Here is a 21,054-nt window from a genome sequence, read left to right as displayed (position 1 = left end):
AAGTACCAGTTCTCCACTCAAGTAAATCTTTGCATTCTTCATCCCTCTCCTCCTCCTTAATGACACCTTTTTGTATTCAATCACAAAATGTGGGCTTCACTGGCTGGGCCAGCATTTATTGTCCATCCTTCGTTGCCCTTGGCCCATCATTCTGGAATTGCATTCCCTTAATTAGTTTCTTTATCTCTTCCCTTCTTCAAAAGCTGCCCCAAAATCTACCCTTTTAACTATGCTCAGTCACTTCCCCCTCCTCCTCCTCTCTTGCTAGGTACCTATTTATTCACCTCCCTGAAGAACCTTCGATCATTTGCCTACATTAGTGATGCTATATAAAATATGGTTTGTTATTATTGTTGGTAAAGCTTAATTGCTCTAGTCAATCAGCTCAAGTTGTCAGTTTCATTAAATTCAATGCTTCAACAATCCAAACTACCTCTTGGAGTTCTAGCAATGCTCTTCTATTCAGCTCTAGGCTAGTGATCAATACACCATGAGTCATATGATTTCCATATGTCACAGCTAACACAGCCAAGTGAATCTGAACACCCAGAGAACTCAGGCACTAGATTTCATTTATTTGATTGACGGAACAACCAGGGGCATTAGGGGTTTGGTTTGTTAGCACAGAATTCAATTATTTCTAACCAACTTGAGTTTATCCCAGGATTTCCTCAGTAAAACAATATATATTAGAGCGTAAGTAGATGTAAATCTTAGTCATAGAGAATTATGGATTCCATTTTCAGTACCATCCCGTTATTTAACATGGCTATACATATGTAATACAAATGCTATATTAAACAAATATTAACTGCAATGAGCTAAAATGATAAACTATTATCTTACAACTTACAGAAGCAAGCACGAGTGTAGTATTATGATTGATGATAACATCAAAAGGCTAAAAGTCACTTATATTATTATTGTAACAACAGATTACCTGAAGTTACTCCCCCTTTAAGATATTGTTTTACATAAGGAGAATGGTGATTATGTTACTGGATTAATAATGATCTAGAGACATGGGACGGAAATTTCACCCTGAGATGGAGGCTGGTTTGGAGGCAGGCATGATGGCAATTTCTTGTTACCGGCCAGCGTGTTGATCTGCCGGTATGTTCCTATCTCTGGCATATTTCTAGGGAGCTAGCTTCTGGGGGAGTGACAGCTACCCACCCGCCAGTGCTGGGTAGCCAACTAGGTCAATTAAAGTGTCAATTGGGGGCACTCTTCACATGCCATCTGGGTTTTTGAAATGGGGATGAGACTCCGATGTGGCTGGAGACTATAGATGGCATGGCGGCAGCCTCCCCATGCAAGGCCAGGGGTTGGCCAGAAGCGCATCCTGCAAAGCAGCCCAGCATGGATCCACTGGACTATGAGGGCCACAGCTACAGCCGCTGGCTGTCCAGTGGAGTGCTTTCACCAATGCTGTGATGACCTGGCAACCATGGCCATAATTCGTAACATTTACATGCCTTCATCATGACATGCCCTTGTGGTTGCTCCACCTACAGCAGCAGCCCCACCTACAGCAGCAGCACACACCTCTCCTGGCAGGACTGCTGGCCACACAGAGCCTTGGGCGCTCCCATTGTCCCATACAGATGTGGAGCCCATCCACCATCCTTAATTGGATATTGCTCCTGGAGGCAGCCTCTTAATTAGCTGCTCCCTCGAAAGCCTCCTCCAGGGCCCTGCCCACAGCCATTACTAAGTTCATGACATGGAATTCAGTTCAGTATCAGAATCGGGACCTTGGAACTAAAACTCAAATCCTGTCAGAGCTGCTGGATAATTTCAATTCGGTTGATTAAATGTATCTGGAATAAAAAAGCTAGTATCAATAATAGTGACCATGATACTGCCAGATTGTGATTAAAAAACCCATCAGGTTCACTAATGTCCTTTAGGAAAGAAATTTATGTCTTTGACCTATCTCTGGCTGCCCTCTGAAACAGCCTAGTAGCCATCAGCCATCAGCTATAAAAAGGTGTAAGAAAAATTAAACTGGATGGACCACTCGGCATAGATCTATGCATCAGATTCAGATATGAGAAAGTTGTCAACCCCAGTGTTGTGTGGTACTACCACCATGCTAAATGGGATAGATTCAGAACAGGTCTAGTAACTCAAAACTGAGCATCCATCAGGTGCTGTGGACCATCAGCAGCAGCAGAATCATATTCAATCATATCTGTATCCTCATGGCCTTGCATATTCTTCACTCTATCTTTACCATCAAGCCAGGGGATCAACCCCGGTTCAATGACAGCAGTGTAGAAGAGCATACCAGGAGCAGCACCAGGCATTTCTCAACATGAGCTGTCAGTACAATACAGTGTGATATGTGGTAGGGTGGGAGGAGAGAAATGCAGGCTGTGTGACACACACATTTCAAAATTGGAAATACAAGCATTATAAACAATGAACTCTGTGTCTAAACAGCCGAGCGATCTACAACCAATGGATCAAATCAAACGCTGAAGCACAACTAATCAACTAACAGAAGAGGAAACTCTGTGACTATCCCCACCTTTAATGTTGGTAGTGAGTGAGTGAAAAACACATGGCTGAAGTATTCTTCAACAGAAAAACAAATCTCCAATGAGAAAAGTCTAAACACCTCTCCTTGACATTCAACTGTATTGCTCTTGTTGAAATGCCCAACATCAACAACCTAGAAACATAGAAAATTTACATTACCGAAGGAGGCCCTTCAGCCCATTGTGGCCATGCTGGTCAAGAAAGAGCTCTCCAACCTAATCCTGCTCTCCAGCATATAGTCCATTGCCATGTAGGTAACAGCACTTAAAAGTAGATGAGTGTAGCTCCAACAGCACTCAAGAAGCTTGATACCATTCAGGACAAAGCAGCCCGCTTGATCGGCAGCCCTTCCACAAACATTCACTCCCTCCATCACCAACGAACAGTGGCAGCTGTGTGTATCATCTACAAGATGCACTGTAGAAACTCACAAAGGCTTCTCAGACAGCACATTCCAAACCCACAACCAGTACCATCTAGAAGGAAAACGGCAGCAGATAGATGGGAACACCCCCACCTGCAATTTCCCCTCCAAGCCACTCACCATCCTGACTTGGAAATATATTGGTGTTCCTTCACTGTCGCTGGGTCAAAATCCTGGAACTTCCTCCCTAACCTACACCACATGGACTGCAGTAGCTCAAGAAGACGGCTCACCACCACCTTCTCAAGGGCAACTAGGGGTGGGCAATAAATGCCAGAGACATCCACATCCCATTAATGAATTTTAAAAAGTAGATATCCGGATATGTCTTGAATGTGAACAGGATTTCTGCCTCTCCCACCCTTTCAGGCAGTGAGTTACAGACCCCACCAACCTCTGGGACTGCTCACTCCACTAAGCTGTGGGGAATTCTCACCCCACAAATTATATTCGCAACTCGGCTGATGACCGAGCCCCAATGCCTTCTTAGCCATCTTACCCACCTAATCTGCTGCCTTCAGGGATCTGTTGACAGGTACTTCAAGGTCCCTCTGTTCCTCTACACTTTTCAGAATCCTACAATTTATTGTGCATTCCTTTCCTTGTTGCCCTCCCCAAATGTATTAACTCACAGTTCTCTGGATTGAACCCCATTTACCATTTGACCAGTCCATTGATATCTTCCTGCAGTCAACAGCTTTCCTCCTCACTATCAACCAGATGGTCAATTTTAGTATCATTTGCAAACTTTTTAATTATGCCCCCCACATTTAAAAGTCAACCATTGATATACCACAAACAAGTACTGAGCCTAGCGGAACCCCACTGGATACTGCTTTCCAGACACAAAATCCCTTGTTAATCATTACCTTTTGCTTCCTGCCACTGAGTAACATTTGGATCCAACTTGCCACTTGCTCTTGGGTCCCTTGGGTTTTTACTTTTCTGACCAATCTGCTGTGTGGTACCTTGTCAAAAGCCTTACTAAGATCCATGCACACTACATCAAACACGATACTGACATTGACCCTCTTTGTTACCTCCGTTCACAAATCCTGCTTACCGTGCTGGTTTACAAATATATGAACATACAAATTAAGAACAGGAGTAGTCCATTCAGCCCCTCGAGCCTGCTCCACCATTTGATAAAATCATAACTGATTGTGGCCTCAACTTTATTTTCCTGTCCCTCCCCTATAATTTTTGACTCCTTTGTTAGTCAATAATCTACCTAACTCAGCCTTTGAAATATTCAAAACCTTGCCTCCGCTGCTCTCTGGGAATTCCACATACTAACAACCCTCTCCTCATCTCCATTGTAAGGGAGACCTCTTATTTTTAAACTGTGTCCCCTAGTTCTAGTCTCTCCCACAAGGGGAAACATCCTTTCCGCCTCCACCCTGTCAAATCCCTTCAGGGTCTTATACGTTTTAGTAAGATCACCACGCATTCTTCTAATCTCCAATGGATACAGGCCCAGCCTGTTCAACCTTTCCTCATAAGATAGTCCCTTCATCCCAGGAATCAGTCAAGTGAACCTTCTCTGACTCTTTCTAATGTAGTTATATTCTTTCTTAAGAAAGGAGACCAAAATTATACACAGTACTCCAGATGTGGTCTCACAACTGTAGCAAAACTTCCCTACTCTTACACTCAAATCCTCTTGCAATAATCACCAACATTCTATTTGCTATACCTGTATTCTACTTTCTTGTGCTTCTTGTGCCAGACATCCAGCTCCCTCTGTAATGCAGAGTTGAGCAATCTCTCTTAATTTAAATAATATGCTACTTTTCTATTGTTCCTGCCAATATGGACAAGGTTACATTTAGCAATTTTTTGCCTCCTCACTTAACCTAGCTAAATTCTTTTGTAGACCCTTTATGTCCTCCTCATAATTCACTTTCCTACCTATTTTGTGTCATCAGCAAATTTACCATACATTCGGTCCCTTCATCCAAGCCATTTATATAGAATGTAAACAGATAAGGAGACTCAAGGCAGCAGTGTTCATAACATGATTGAATTTCACATTCAGTTTGAATGCAAAACCAACCGTGGTTAACTAAGGAAGTTAAAGATAAACACACTCAAGAAAAGTACAGCAATAGAGAATAATGCACTTTTACAATTCCTTACAATTCCTCACAAAAAGAATAGTTCACAATTCACAATATTGCCCTGTTCTAGAAACCAGGTGTTGCAGACTTGATGGAAAAAAAATGTCTTCACTCCTAAAGTGCAGTTTTGATAAGTTCAACAGCTGAAGTCATGTGCCAAAGTGGTTTTCAGGATTCTCTTGAAGAGATGGACTTGCTACAGGTTATGAAGTTAATTTCTTGTAGTCTCATTAGCAGCAAGTCAGTTTGCTGTATTGAAGGGCCCAAAAAGCAACAGGTTTGGAGACCTTGTGATGCTACAGTCTCTGGTTCTTAAGGCATAAATGTTTCTGCCCTTTCTGTTGTTGCCGTGTCTTTCTGCAGATACCACTTAAAGACTAAAAGGGAAACCAACAACCTACCATGTGGCTTTTCATAGTTCCTTTTTCCAAATATGGTGTTGGTCTTAGGTTGGCTAGCCACAACCTGGTTTATTATTTTGAAGACATTCATCCTGAGTGGGGTTGAGACAATCACCGTCTTTGTTTCAGAAAGACCCATTCAATTCAGGAATGTCTCTAGGGTGGTCTTAAGATATGGGTGGTTGACACCTCTTAGACTGGAATATATCTTTTAGTCCTCGTGAGACAGGGTGGCAGTTTTTGAATTCAAAGATCAGGCCAGATGACCTTCAGTGGCCATCTTTTGCAGCACATTTTGTCCGTTTTAAAACAAAAGTCAGTTCCAAAAGATTCCATGTTGAGTAAAGCATGCCTTTGTTGGGTATGACAATCTTCAGCCAGAAACACGTGGTGCATGATCATTCCGTGCCTCCTCCTAAGGTCCTTACCATAATAGATGTCAGTCTTCAGCCAAACTGACTCACTCAATGTGATACCAGAAAACGACTGAAGGCACTGGATACTGCAAAAGCTAAGGGCCCTGAAAACATCCTGGCTGCAGTAGTGAAAACTAATGCTCCAAAACCAGCTGCCCCTTGGCCATACTGTTCCAGTACAACTACAACCCTGGTATCTATGCAACAATATGGAAACTAACTCAGGTAGTCCACAATAAGCTGGACAAATCTAATGCTGCCGATTAGCACTTCATCAATCTATGCTCAAGCATCAGCAAAGGGATGGAAGGTGTCACCGACAGTGCTATCAAGCGACTTTTACTTTGCAAGGACTTGAACACTGACACTCAGTTTTGGTTACACCAGGGTCACTTGGCTCCTGACCTCTTTACAGCCTTGGCCCAAACATGAACAAAAGAGCTGAAATCCAAAGCTGAGGTGAGAGTGTCTACACTTGACATTAAGGAAACATTTGATCAAATGTGGCATCAAGGAGGCTTAGTAAAATTGGGAGTTAATGGGAACCAGGAAAGAAATTCTCCACTGGTCAGAGCCCTACCTAGCACAAAGGAAGACGGTTGTGTTTTTTTATTCATTCATGGGATGTGGGCGTTGCTGGCAAGGCCAGCATTTATTGCCCATTCCTAATTACCCTTGACAAGTTGGTGGTGAGCTGCCTTCTTGAGCCACTGCTGTCCATGTGGTGTAGGTACAGCCACAGTGCTGTTAGGAAGGGAGTTCCAGGATTTTGACCCAGTGGCAGTGAAGGAACGGCGATATTGTTCCAAGTCAGGATGGTGTGTGATGTGGAGGAGAATTTGCAGGTGGTGGTGACCCATGCATCTGCTGTCCTTGTCCTTCTAGGTGGTAGAGTTTGCAGATTTGGAAGGCGCGGCCTAAGGAGCCTTGGTGAGTTCCTGCAGTACATCTTGTAGATGGTACACATTGCTGCGACTGTGCATCAGTATTGGAGAGAGTAATGCTTAAAGTGGTGCATGGGTGCCAATCAAGCAGGCTGCTTTGTCCTGGATGGTGTTGAGCTTCTTGAGTGTTGTTAGAGTTGCACTCGTCCAGGCAAGTGGGGAGTATTCCATCACACTTCTGACTTGTTCCTTGTAGATGGTGAACAGGCTTTGGAGAGTCAGGAGGTGAGTTAATCTCCACAGAATTCCCAGCCTCTGACCTGCTCTTGTAGCCACAGTATTTATGTTGCTAGTCCAATTCCGTTTCTGGTCAATGGTACCCCCTTGGATTTTGATAGTGGGGGATTCAGTGGTGGCAATGCTATTGAATGTCAAACAGCAAAAGTTAGATTCTCTCTTTTTGAAGATGATCATTGCCTAGCACTTTAGTGGCGTGAATGTTACTTGCCACTTTTCAGCCCAAGCCTAGATATTGTCCAGGTCTTGCTGCATTTGGACACAGACTGCTTCAGTATCTGAGGAATCACAAATGGTGCTGAACATTGTGCAGTCATCAGCAAACACCCTGGCTTCTTACCATATGATGGAGGGAGGTCATTGATGATGCATATGAAGATTGTTGCAGGTCAATCAACTCAACCCCAGGACATCACTGCAGGGGCTCCTCAGGGTACTGTCCTAGGCCCAACCATCTTCAGCTGCTTCATCAGTGACAATCCCTCCAACATAAGGTCAGAAGAACATAAGATATTCTCCGATGATTACACAATGGTCAGTAACATTTAGGAAAGTCCATGCTTGTTTGTGGAAAAACCTGGACAACATTCAAGCATGGGCTGATAAGCTGTAAGTAATTTTCATGTCATACAAGTGTCAGGCAATGACCATCTCCAACAAGAGAGCATCTAACCTTCTCCCCTTGATATTCAATGGATTTACCATGGCTGCATCCCCTACTTATCAACATCCTCGGGATTAGCACTGACCAGAAACTGAACTAGACCAACCATTTAAATATGTGGCTACATGAGCTTGACAGAGGCTGGGAATTCTGTGGTGAGTTACTCACCTCCTGACTCCCCAAACTCCCCTGTTCACCATCCATAAGGCACAAGTAAGGAGTGTCGTGGAATACTCTCCATTTCCCTGGATGAGTGCAGCTCCAACAACACTCAAGAAGCTTGACATCATCCAAGACAAGGCACCACATCCACCACCTTAAATATTCATTACCTCCACGATCTGGAGCACAGTGGGTAGAGTGTGTAGTGTATAAAAGATGCACTGCAGCAACTTGCCAAGGTTTCTCTGACAGCATCTTCCAAACCCATGATCTTTATATCCTAGAAGGACAAGAGCAATAGAAAGACACATAGGAGCACCACCTTTTGCAAGTTCCCTTCCGTGTTGCACAGCACTTAGAACTATGTTGCCGTTCCTTCATTGTCGCTGGGTGAAAAATCCTGGAACTCCCCCCCTAACAGCACTTTGGGTGTACCTACACCACGTGGACTGCAGCGGTTCAAGAAGGTGGCTTACCACCACCTTCTCAAGGGCAATTAGGGATGGGCAATAAAGCTGGCCTAGCCAGTGACGCCCACACCCCAAGAACAGTTTTAAAATAAATGTGCATCACAAACAATAATAATATTTCTCAATTATATATCACAATAAGGTGTTCAAGCTGTGTCTGTGACAGTCTATAGTGTCAGAGGGAATTGATTATGACATTTAAGCTTAGTATCTCTAACTGCTTGTATCATATTTTGTTGTCCAAGATTAATTTAATTAATATTTTGGAATGTGATTTACACAGGGAACCAGTGTTCAGCTTTTATTAGTTTTGTAAAATGCAGACAAGTCGCTGACTATCCTGGTTCAACACCTCCTGACCCATTGCTCTCAGAAATCTGATTTGTTTTGTTCACTGGTTTGAACTGCAGGTAAAAATCATGGGCTAGTAGGTGCAGAGGCAGAAAATGCTGACCCAAGACCCTTGCTATCATGCACAAAGACCATATGTTTCATTCTCCTTTATTTACAATTATACCTCGCTTTCCTGTCAAATGAAGTGCGACAGGAGCTGAAACAAATATGTTCCCATCATGACACCTGTTGACCTCCTACAGTAATTAATCATAGGACAGGCCAAATATGACAACATACAACAATACCACAATAGAAGGCATATATGTCAATGTTGGCATAAAAATAGCCCTCTTCAGGGTCTCAGGCAAAGAAAGCCCATCAAAACTGTCAGCATCAATCAGGAGCAATTCCCTGCAGAGAAGGCTGACATTCTATCTGATGTGAAAGCAGATACCATGTGCTTGCACAAGACATGGAGAGACAACAGCATAAATATCCCTGGCATGCACTTTGCTGCAAACATCAAAAGCAACATCTATGGCAGCACAATACTTGCGCGTGACAAAAGACTGATCAAAAACACTGCTATGAAACATCATGCTACAATGGAATTTATCATGGTTAAACTTAACCAAGTAATAGTATTGGTATTTGCAAATGCCTAAGCAAACCCTTGACTTGTCCCTGCATGGAAAGTCATGTTTTATCTTAGGCAACTTCAACAGACACAATGCCATCTGAAAATATTCCAACAATGATTATAATGGAGAGGAAATTGAGAAGTAAGCTGCAATAGACACTCTATCCTGTGCTACAATCCCTTCCAAAGTGCACAGAGAACCTGAGGGTACAATTCAGATCTAGATTTATTACCTCTGTCAATGCAGAAAACTTCAGAAAGAAAGAATGGCATTGCTCCCGAGATCACTGCAGAGGTCATTGCAAATAACAATTGAGGCTCCAGTTCAGCACATTAAAACAAAGTAACAATCGAGATTCAGCTTCAGAAGGGATGACAAAGAATGCATTACTGTTGAATTGGATAAACTTACCTGTAATACTCCCTTCACGTATGAGCACTGTGGAGAATCTGTCTCCCCGGTGCAGAAGACTCACCAAAAGCACATCCCCAGTGGTCAGACATTATTGGAAGGTTTTAAACACCCTCCCTGCTGCCCCCACCAATATCACCCACGCACTAGCTGCATCAATGGCAGCAGGTTTGTGTTGCATTCCCTCCATGGTGTCACACCATTCCACACATCTCCCCAGACACCAGCATTTCGACTTGCTTGAATTCAGGCATGGAAAGGTCATCCACACTAGAGGACTGTGAGCCTAATTTAAACAGCACAGTCATCAATGGGACACATAAGCCTGATTGGCGCCCACACAATCAACAAGGATCCAAGCCACAGGAGGCCCAGGTTAATGTAACAAAAATGACGTTAAGGTTTCTTGTGAGCCATGAGAGACAATGCTGCTCCTCCTGGCCCCACAAGATACCTTGTGTCTTACCTGCTCCAGGCTCCCCTCCTTCCCCTGATAATGGACATGGTGGCGAAATCCAGGCTAACATGGGTTCAAATCCCACCACGGCAGGTGATGGAATTTAAATTCCATTAACTAATAAATCTGGAATTGATTACGGTGACCATGAAACTATCATCAACTTTCATAAAAATCCATCTGGTTCACAGGCCGGTCAGACGCTACATTTTAAGACTACCCCCGCCTTCAAACATGCCAATGGGGGACCGTAAAATTTCACCCTAAGAATCAACTTCAGATGTGAATATAGAGAGTAGGGCAAACACTTTGAACACTGTCTAATAGAGTGTCCTCTGTCAACATCCCTCTGTCTAATACAGTGCCCTCTGTCAACATCCCTCTGTCTAATACAGTGCCCTCTGTCAACATCCCTCTGCCTAATACAGTGCCCTCTGTCAACATCCCTCTGTCTAATACAGTGCCCTCTGTCAACATCCCTCTGCCTAATACAGTGCCCTCTGTCAACATCCCTCTGTCTAATGCAGTGCCCTCTGTCAATATCCCTGTCTAATACAGTGCCCTCTGTCATCATCCCTCTATCTAATATAGTGCCCTCTGTCAATATCCCTCTGTCTAATACAGTGCCCTCTGTCAACATCCCTATCTAATACAGTGCCCTCTGTCAAAATCCCTCTGTCTAATAGTGCCCTCTGTCAACATCCCTCTGTCTAATACAGTGCCCTCTGTCAACATCCCTCTGTCTAATACAGTGCCCTCTGTCAACATCCCTCTGTCTAATACAGTGCCCTCTGTCAACATCCCTCTGTCTAATACAGTGCCCTCTGTCAACATCTCATGCTCCCAGGGAGCTACATGAAATAAATGACAACAGTGAGCCTTGGATGTGGTTTTGGAGAGACAAGTTATGATGATGACACTGTGTGAATGTACAGCAAAATTCACTGGTCATCATGAGCAAGAAGCAGAAAATCTACAAATGCTGGATATCTGACAAAAACAGAAAGTAGCTTTTAGGTTGAAAGCAGTGTTCAACGTGTAAAATGTTGCCTAACTTGTGTTCTCTCAACAGATGTTGTCTGAACTGCTGAGTGTTTGAGTAGTTCTGTTTTGTTTCACTTGTTGTAATTATAGAAACTAAGGTAATGGAATCATAAACCTGAAAGAGAAATCTCTTGCTCCGCAATCAAGTTCATATTTTCCCTTGTCCCATCAGTCCCCATTAAGCCTATTTATATATATTATCTGTGACGTATTTCCAATCTCATGTAGTGAGCATTTCCTGATGTCCCACTTTCATCATCATACTTTGTGGTCTGGATTGAAGTAGAACATCAGCAAATCAAAATTGCAAAGATGGAAAACAAGAAGTTAAAGAAAGGGAGTGGCTAAAAACTGATAATCATAAGTAACTGGGGCTGACAAAACAAGACAATGTGAAAGACTAATCACAGAAAATACAAATAAAATTAATTGTACTGAAATCTTTCAGTTTTTTTTCACTATCTGGCTGTTATTTTTGTCATTAATAGAATTCTTTAATAGCCAAAATAAAATAAAACCATCAAAAATTAAATATTTAATTCTTTGCATGAAGAAGTTTAGCTCTGGAGTTGTCCTTTTTTATGTTTCTACTCTCAAAATCCTAGGCTTGTACTAATTCATCATAAACTTCCTCAAGGGTTCTCCTTATGTCTGGCCATTGTTTCTGATGGTATTATTTCTCTGGGGTTTCCACTTATTTTCCACCAAAGTTACAACAGGAGATCAGGAAAACCCTTGCCCCAATAATACTGTCAAAGTGGTAACATTATTAACACCTACAGCCTGCACAGGTACTCAGGAAGCATCAGTGGCACTTAGTTAGCACAAGTTTATGCTCAGTAGCTAACAACATCATTTCTGTTATTTTTCAGAATTATTTGAGGAAAAGCTAGAGGTCACCTTTCAAAACTTTATTCGGGTCAAGTGCACTTAACTGTGTTTTTTAAAAAGTGAATGCAAGTAATTGAGAGAAAACCAAAGTTAAAACAGTGATCCATTTTAAATGTAACACTGCTGATTACACAACCGCTGCTGCTTTTGCTTGTATTCAAATGATAAATGCTCTATATATTTCAGAAAGTATATCAAGCTAAGAAACAGGGAGAATGGAAAGGAGACAGACACAAGCAGGAGTAAAATATTATGAGCTGGAAGGATGAATACAGAATCCTGAGCTGAGCAGATCCACTCGTCGCAGATTAATTTATATGAAGGGACCTTATTTGTATATGTAACAAACTTAATGCCTACTTTAATAAAATAAAAGAAAAAGACTGCAGATGCTGGAAATCTGAAATAAAAACACAAAATGCTGGAAAAAACTCAGCAGGTCTGACAGTATCTGTGAAGAGAGAAACAGAGTTAATGGGCTGAATTTTTCCCCCTGACGGTGGGGGGGAAGTTGAAGGACGGGCGCGCACAGGCACGCTTCCAAGCAGCGCCTACTTTAGGGGGTTGCCAGGAAAAATGATCTGACCCAATTTCACTCAGACATTTTTCAGCTCTCTTGTGGCCTAGGAGGTTGTTCCCTGAAACTAGACTTTGTTACGCCTGTTTAATGCCTGTAAATTGGGTGCAATTTCCACCCCACAGTACTTTCCCAACTAATTTAAACTCTTAAATAAAAATAAATTAAATTCTGAAACGTTCTCAGGCAAACAGAAAAGCTTTGGCTAACTTCACATGTCTTCAGTTGAGAGCTAGAAAATATTCCAATCAGTAACACGAGTGCGACAGAGAAAAACATACATCCAGGGACCAACCAGAAAACACTGAATTCAATGCTTTCAGAAATTTCTTAGAAACTTACAAGCCAACACTTTCAGACCTCGGACCCTATCCACCTTCCCAATGTTACCAGATCTGTGACGCTCCCTCACAATACTATAAACTAGAATGGTAGGGGGATGGGAGCCTGAGCAGGGAGACAGAGGAGGGGGTAACAAGGATAGAAACAAAAGACAAAAAAGTAAGAAGCAAAAGTGGAAGACAGAAAAGAGAAGGGTGAAAAACAAATGGGGTCATAGTGCAAAATAAAACTAAGATGACTAACACGATTAAAAAGACAAGTCTAAAGGCATTGTATCTTAATGCGTGGAGCATTTGCAATAAGGTAGATAAATTAACAGCGCAAATAGATATAAACGGTTATGATAGAGTTGCAATTACAGAGACATGGCTGCAGGGTGACCAAGGATTGGAACTGAGCATCCAGGTGTATTCAATATTTAGGAAGGACAGACAAATAGGGAAAGTAGGTGCGGTAGCATTGTTAGTAAAGGAGGAAATCAATGCAATAGCGAGGAAGGATATTGGCTCAGAAAATCATGATGTGGAATCTATTTGGGTGGAGATAAGAAACACCAAGGGGCAGAAAACATTGGCAGGAGTTGTCTATAGGCCCCCAAACATTAATGGAGATGTAGGAGAAGGCATTAAGCAGGAAATTAGAGACAAATGCAATAAGAGTGTAATCATGGGTGACCTTAATCTACGTACAGATTGGATATACCAAACTAGCAATAATATTGTGGAGGAGGATTTCCTGGAGTGTGTACGTGATTTTTTTTAGACCAACGTGTTGAGGAGCCAACTAGAGAACAGGCTATCCTAGACTGGGTATTGCGCAATGAGGAAGGATAAATTCACAATCTTGTGTGGGGTCCCTTGGGGAAGAGTGACTATAAAATGATGGAATTGTTCATGAGGATGGAGAATGAAGAAGTTGAATCCTAAACTAGGGTCCTGAATCTAAATAAAAGGAGCTACAAAGGTATGAGGTGCAGGTTGGCAATGATGGATTGGGGAACCTTACTAAAGAGGTTGACAGTGGATAGAAAATGACTAATATTTAAGGAACGTATGCATGAATTACAACAATTATTCATTCCTGTCAGGTGCAAAATTACAACAGGAAAGGTGGCTCAACCATGGCTTACAAAAGAAATTAGGGATATTATTAGATCCAAAGAGGAGACATAAAATTTGCCAGAAAAAGCAGCAAGCCTGAGGATTGGGAGCAGTTTAGGATTCAGCAAAAGTGGACAAAAAGATTGATCAAGAAGGGGAAAATGGAGTATGAGAGTAAACTTTCAAGGAACATAAATACTGACTGTAAAAGCTTTTATAAATATGTGAAGAGAAAAAGATTAGCGAAGACAAATGTAGGTCCCTTACAGTCAGAAACGGGGAAAATTATAATGGGGAACAAAGAAACTGCAGAAGAATTGAATACATGTTTTGATTCTGCCTTCCAAAAGAGGACACAAATAATTTCCCAGAAATGTTAGGGAACCAAGAGTCCAGTGAGAGGGAGGAATTGAAGAAATCAGTATTAGTAAAAAAAATGGTGTGAGAAATTAATGGGGTTAAAGGCTGAACAATCCCCAGGGCCTGATAATCTACATCCCAGAGTACTATAGGAAGTGGCACAGGAAATATTGGATGCATTGGTGGTCATCTTCCAAAATTCTATAGACCCTGGAGCAGCTCCTACAAATTGGAGGGTGGCAAATGTAACCCCACTATTTAAAAAAAGAGGGAGAGAAAAAACGGAGAATTACAGACTAGTTAGCCTAAGATCAGTAGTGGGGAAAATGCTAGAGTCTATTATAAAAGACGTGGTAACAGAACACTTGGAAAGCATTAAAGGGATTAGACAAAGTCAGCATGAGTTTATGAAAGGGAAATTATGCTTAACTAATATACTGGAGTTTTTTAAGGATGTAAGTAGTAGAATAGATAAGGGAGATGTGGTGTATTTGGATGTCAAGAAGGCTTTTGGCAAGGCCCCATGCAAGAGGCTAGTGGGCAAAATTAAAGCACATGGGATTGGAGGTAATATACTGGCATGGATTGAGAATTGGTTGACAGACCAGAAACAGAGAATGGGAATAAATGGGTCTTTTTCCAGGTGGCAGGCAGTGACTAGTGGTGTACTGCAGGGATCAGTGCTTGGGCCCCAGCTATTCACAATATATATAAATGACTTGGATGAGGGAACCAAATGCAATATTTCCAAGTTTGCTGATGACACAAAACTGGGCGGGATTGTGAGTTGTGAGGAGGATGCAAGGTGGCTTCAGGGTGATTTAGACAAGTTGTGTGTGTGGGCAAACACATGGAAGATGCAGTATAACATGGATAAATGTGACGTTATACACTTCAGTATGAAAAACAAAGGCAGGGTATTATTTAACTGGTGATATATTGGGGAATGTAGATGTACAAAGGGATCTGGGTGTCCTTGTACACAGGTCAATGAAAGTAAATAGGCAGGTCCAACAAGCAATTAGGTAGGGAAATGGCATGTTGGCCTTCATTGCAAGAGGATTTGAGTTCAGAAGTAGGGATGTCTTACCGCAAAATAATGCGGTATACAGGGCCTTGGTGAGACCACACCTGGAGTAATGTGTGCAGTTTTGGTCTCCCTACCTAAGAAAGGATATACTTGCCATAGATGGAGTACAGCGAAGGTTCACTAGGCTGATATCAGGGATGGCAGGGCTGTCGTATGAGGAGAGATTGGTTCGATTGGGCCTGTATTCACTAGAGTTTAGAAGAGTGAGAGGGAATCTGATTGAAACATACAAAATTCTAACAGGGCTAGACAGACTGGATGCAGGGAAGATGTTTCCCATGGTTGGGGAGTCTAGAACCAGGGGCCACAGTCTCAGGATATGGGGCAGGCAATTTAAAACTGAGATGAGGAAAACTTTCTTCACTCAGAGGGTGGTCAACCTGTGGAATTCTCTACCACAGAAGGCTGTGGAGGCTTCACTGAGTATATTCAAGAAAGAAAGTAATACATTTTTGGATATTAGGGGCATCAAATGGTATGGAAGGAAAGTGGGAATGTGGCATTGAGATAGAGGATCAGCCATGATCATACTGAATGGTGGAGCAGGCTCGAAGAGCCGAATGGCCTACTCCTGCTCCCAGTTTCTATGTTTCTATGCTGCTAGCACCCCTAACTCCATCCCCAGGCTCCTCCAGTGCTCCTCCGGACCAATTAATTCCCTCTCCCATTCCAGTTCACAATAGCTAGAATTCACTAAAGTCCAGAGTTCACCTTCCCCATTACCACTAATTTTCAGGTTCCCCTTCCATTATTCTGCCCTAGCCCAGGCTCCTACCACCATGATGATGCCAGACTTAAGGATGTGCCAATCCCCAGTAACGCCACCACAGTGCTGCGAAGCTCCAGTACTATTATAGTTTTGCCAAGCCCTAGGACCATCTCCCATTACTGCTTTGTCCAGTCATTTTCTTCACTACTTTTGATTACAAGATATCTACCTTAAACTGGTACATCTTGTGCAACTGTATAACCTCAACTTTGAAAATAGCAAGGGATTAAAAATTAAATAAAATAGGTAATGAAATTTATTTTTAAAAAGGCACACAAATGCCACTAATTTATGGTTTTCAGAATCATGGTGTTCAATCCTCAAAATACAACTAAAAATCTTAGAATAAAAACTGGATGGGTTTTAAGGCATAATGAATCAGTGACCTTAACATCATGACCTACATGATATAAAACTCCTCTCATTATAGGACAGTGTATTTTGCAACTTGTCTTGAGTAATGCCACAGGAGATCTCCTCGTCTATATATGTGTTGTGTCTATCTCACATCTGTCACAGTTCAGACATCACAGTTCAAATATCTCACTTAACACATCACACTTTGAGTGTCAAAGGTATAAAAATAGAAACAAAGTCATTTCCTGCTGTTTTCTTTCATTCTGCACTGATAATCTGCCTATCTCCAAGGCTGGATTTAAAAATAGCTGCAAAATCTACCAAAACATTCTCAACCCATTGGCCTCAGGTTTTGCACCAGTTTAGACTACATCTCCATAGGGAATACCTGCACAGTGATCTTAAAGGGATGAGTCACACTAATAACAACTAAACAAAAAAAAAATTGTTTCAGATTTCCAGCATCCGCATTATTTTGCTTTTAACTTTTTAATCAAAAAAAATTAGACTGTTGAATTATATATTCAAAACAATAGCATATAAGTCAGAGAAAATCATGTGCAGGCTGTACAATGCTCTTGTCAGCCCACACCTTATGAAGTATCTAGTTCTGGTCACCAAGCACTTGAGGCATCTCAGAGAAGAGACACAGATCGATCCTTAGTGGCACTGGATTGAGGTATGAAGAATGACAAGAGGAACATGGGCTTTTCAAGTTTAAAAAGGGGCAACGTGGCAAAAAGGGGCAGACTTTTCCATTTAGTTTACAATCGTGTACATCCCAACCTTCTCGGTATGTACAGGATTGTAAACTAAATGGATAAGTCTGGTCCAGAAGATTACACCAAACCAAATTGTAAAACTGGGACAAGGGGTCACGAGTTCTAAACAGCAGAAGGCAAAATTAGGAGCACTTTCAGGAAGTTTTGTTTCATGCAAGAGTGATCAATGCATGAAACAGAATCCAGTGTTGATCAGTGGACGTGAAACCCTAGCATTATTTAAGAAGTTATGTCACAACAGGGGAAAGTTAGTGTCTTTCTGAATAGATAAACTAAAATCGGTCAATTGACTGTATTTTCCTTCTTTACCTTGTGATCACAAGCATGCTCCAGGCCCCAGACTAATGATGAGCAATGTCTTAGGAAATGGGCAAGTAATATTAAAAAAAAAGACAGAGCGTATAACAAAACCCCATCCTGAAAGTTATTTGCACTTTGCTGCCTTGGTTAGTTGCTATGCTACTTGCCTCATAATAAAGTGCAAGGTGCCTTTCTCTATATAAACTGTTGCAGTCATTCTCTTGTGTTTGAATTATATAGTAAACAACTATTAAATAAAATTTTCAGGCTAGAGGAAGCAAAAATAACCATAGTTATTTGTCTGCAAGAAATAGAAAGCTAATATAATGGTTTTCCAGCAAGGGGCAAGCAAGCTCATTTTTAAATTAATCCATCGGTTGTGATGCAGTGCTGCTGCTATCGTGCCAAGGCCAGCAATCTGCAAACAGGGAAACCACAGAATTTCCGACCCTGGACTTGACCCCATTTTCCAGGTATGCAATAGTGCAATGATGAAAGGTGACATATCCAACCGCTGTGCTGATCAGTCTATCATATTCTGAAAATAATTAGCTCAAAGGCCTCAAACAAATCAAATAATCCATACCTAGCATCTTAAAGTGCTTTGGAGGGTCACGCGCATTTGATAAGCAAGGCAGTTAAGTGAATCCTATCAGATCTCTGGACCAATGTTTTTAAACTGATGAAATATTTAGCTAACTTAAACCAATTGTAAAGTAGCAATATTAGAAAGTTGAAACTGTTTCACCGGCAGAGCAATTTTAACTGCATCGAACAAAAGCAGGATGAGGCTTCAGTGGAGTTTTGTAGAGCGACTGTCCCAGTCAGTAGCAGTGCCTCCAAATAAACAAGAACAACCACACACTGAACGTCCTCCTTCCTTTGGTAATATTATTCTCTTTGGTGACCGTAACTGAAATTCAGACATACACACACGAAGCAAGCAATGGCATCTGTATTAAACGGGAACCCATGAAGGATATTATGAAATAGTCTTCACTTAACTATCTGAAAATCCAAACGACTCGTTAAAATACTGCACACTCGCTGTTTTGCAGTGTGTCTGCTTAAAGGAAGTTTCCCATTATGAGCAATATTTACAACACTCAGTTAGCTTCAATTAAAACTTGTGCATTTTATTGCACTTTACATTACATTTCTGTATGTTTCTATGTTACAAGTACACATGCAATGGGGGGACAGGGGGGTAAATGACAGCGGAAGTCTTACCAGAGTGTGATCAGACGCCCTAAAGACGAAGCAGAGACTGTGTTCTGGTTGCTGTGCAGCTTGGTTCTTGGTCAGATAGGCGAAGTAGTTGGGCTCGCTGCTGTTGTGGAGCAGTTTGTGGATGTGTTGTGCCCGGTGCTGGAACACTGTGCTGGAGAGGCTCTGCTCGGGGTGGCTGCCGGTGGCGGCCACACAGCGTACCCAGCCCTGCCACACCTGCAGGCGGACCCGCCGGCTCCCCGAGCCCCGGGCGCTCCGTCTCCGCACCTCAGCCACCACCCAGGGCAGCATGGGCATGGTGGTGAGCTGGTGAACCGCCAGCGAGCCCACCAGCTGCAGGCTGAAGCGCTGGCCCTTGCCCCCCTGCCCGAGGCTCGGATCGGCGGCGCTGCTGTCCACCCGCCTCTCCATCTCCATCTCAGTCACACTCAAACCCCCAGCGCTGACAGTCTGCCCGGGCTCATCCCGGAGAGGACAGACACAAGCATCGCTTGCCTTCGCAGCCAGCTCCGCCTGACTGTGGCTGCAGAGTCAGAGGGCGCCGGATCCAACCCATTCTCCGACTGACATCCGCCCACATCATGCAGCTCACCTTCCAAATGTACAAAAATCACCCCCCCGTGCAGTGCAAAGCTGCTGAAGTTTCACCGCAACCTCGCCTTCAGAAATTGCAAATGCATCTGCATTTTCTTTGCTTTGCATTCAGGCAAATGCCTGGCTGATGTCTGCTTGGGATCTGTCATAAAGTAGGTTGGCCAAGTCTGCATTTAGGGTATATTCAGAGTCAGAACACGGCAGGGAGAAGGGATGTGAAATTCTCCATTGCTTGAACCACAGACAGAAAATGTGTCTAGCTTTGGATTCTATATTTTAGGAAGTATACCAAGGCCATGAAGAGGACATAATGTTGGGGGTGAAAGGGATCAGTTAATAGGAGAGACTGGAGGAACTCCATTGGAATAGAGGAGATTAAAAGAGTCGATCAAAATTATGAAAGATCTTGATAAGATCCGTAGAAAAAAAACTTTCTCCAGGCCAGTGGATTGGTGAGGAGAGAGCACAAACTTAAGATCAACATTAAAAAAAATAAAGAGAAAGCTTGACTGTTTCTTTACACTGATGTTAGATCAGGAAATATTCTATCAGGGCTTGCATTTATCTAGCACCTTTAAAGTAGTAAAATGTGTCAGGGTGCTTCACAGGAGCATAATAAGACAAAGATTGACATTCAGCCACAGCTGACATTAGGACCTCTGGCCAAGGGGGTATGTTTTATGAAGAGTCTTAAAGGGAGAGAGATATGGAGTCCGAAAGGTTCAGGGCGAGAATTCCAGAGCTTGGAACCTTTAAATGGGGTCAGCAATGTACAATATTGATGCCTTATTCCATGAAGCAAGCAGTACAATTAACACTGGCTTCCACTATTTTATTTAAATTAGTGAGAGGAACCAATTTAGGGGCTTAGTTATGTCCAATTTCCATACCTGTGCCTGTACATGGGTTTAAACCAATTTTTGTACTCTGAACTTTTGGCGATGTGGTATTGGCCGCTCATTATACACATCACCCGATGCACACTGACTTTAATGGAAAGCTAAGGTATCACCCATTCTGCATCATTGTTGAAACTTAAAATGACTGTTGAATTTAATTCAATTCCAAACTTTTTGTGTCCAGTTTTCTACGTGCTTTCATGCAGTATTTTGTGCTCTTTCTTTTATTCTCCATAACAGCAAAGCATTTATTTTGCTTTGACAGAGTGAAGAAATATCAGATCCTTCAGGGATATTGCAAACTAAAATAGCATGAGAACCCAGTTGTAAAAGGAAGAAGGTTGTTGTAGATGAGTGTAAAGGAAGAACCAAAGCAGCATGACTGGTATTGTCGAAATCTGACAAATGTATGAGGCATGAACTAAGGGGAATTGTCAACAAGATTGTCTTTTGTGGGAAACAGAACTTAGTTGAACAATCCGAAAGCTG

At 42.3% G+C, this 21,054-nt stretch overlaps 1 protein-coding gene across 3 annotated transcripts in view; it reads right to left on the bottom strand.

Moving 5' to 3' along the window:
* The window catches only part of tbc1d1 (TBC1 (tre-2/USP6, BUB2, cdc16) domain family, member 1), a 274,907-nt gene extending 255,218 nt beyond the window's left edge, over window positions 1–19,689 (bottom strand). The window contains exon 1 of one of the 3 annotated variants that reach the window (XM_078546134.1): window positions 19,073–19,689. In XM_078546134.1, coding sequence (XP_078402260.1) covers window positions 19,073–19,489 — 417 coding nt within the window. In that variant the 5' untranslated portion in view covers window positions 19,490–19,689. The remainder of the gene's footprint in view (window positions 1–19,072) is intronic. The other 2 variants (XM_078546135.1, XM_078546136.1) reach the window with 2 other exon arrangements.
* Between the last annotated feature and the right edge of the window lie 1,365 nt (window positions 19,690–21,054).

The sequence above is a fragment of the Cetorhinus maximus genome, chromosome 1, assembly GCF_964194155.1.
Source record: "Cetorhinus maximus chromosome 1, sCetMax3.hap1.1, whole genome shotgun sequence".
In the NCBI taxonomy this organism is placed as follows: domain Eukaryota; kingdom Metazoa; phylum Chordata; class Chondrichthyes; order Lamniformes; family Cetorhinidae; genus Cetorhinus; species Cetorhinus maximus.
The sequence above is the reverse complement of the archived record's forward strand: the minus strand, read 5'-3'. Positions and strand labels throughout refer to the sequence as shown.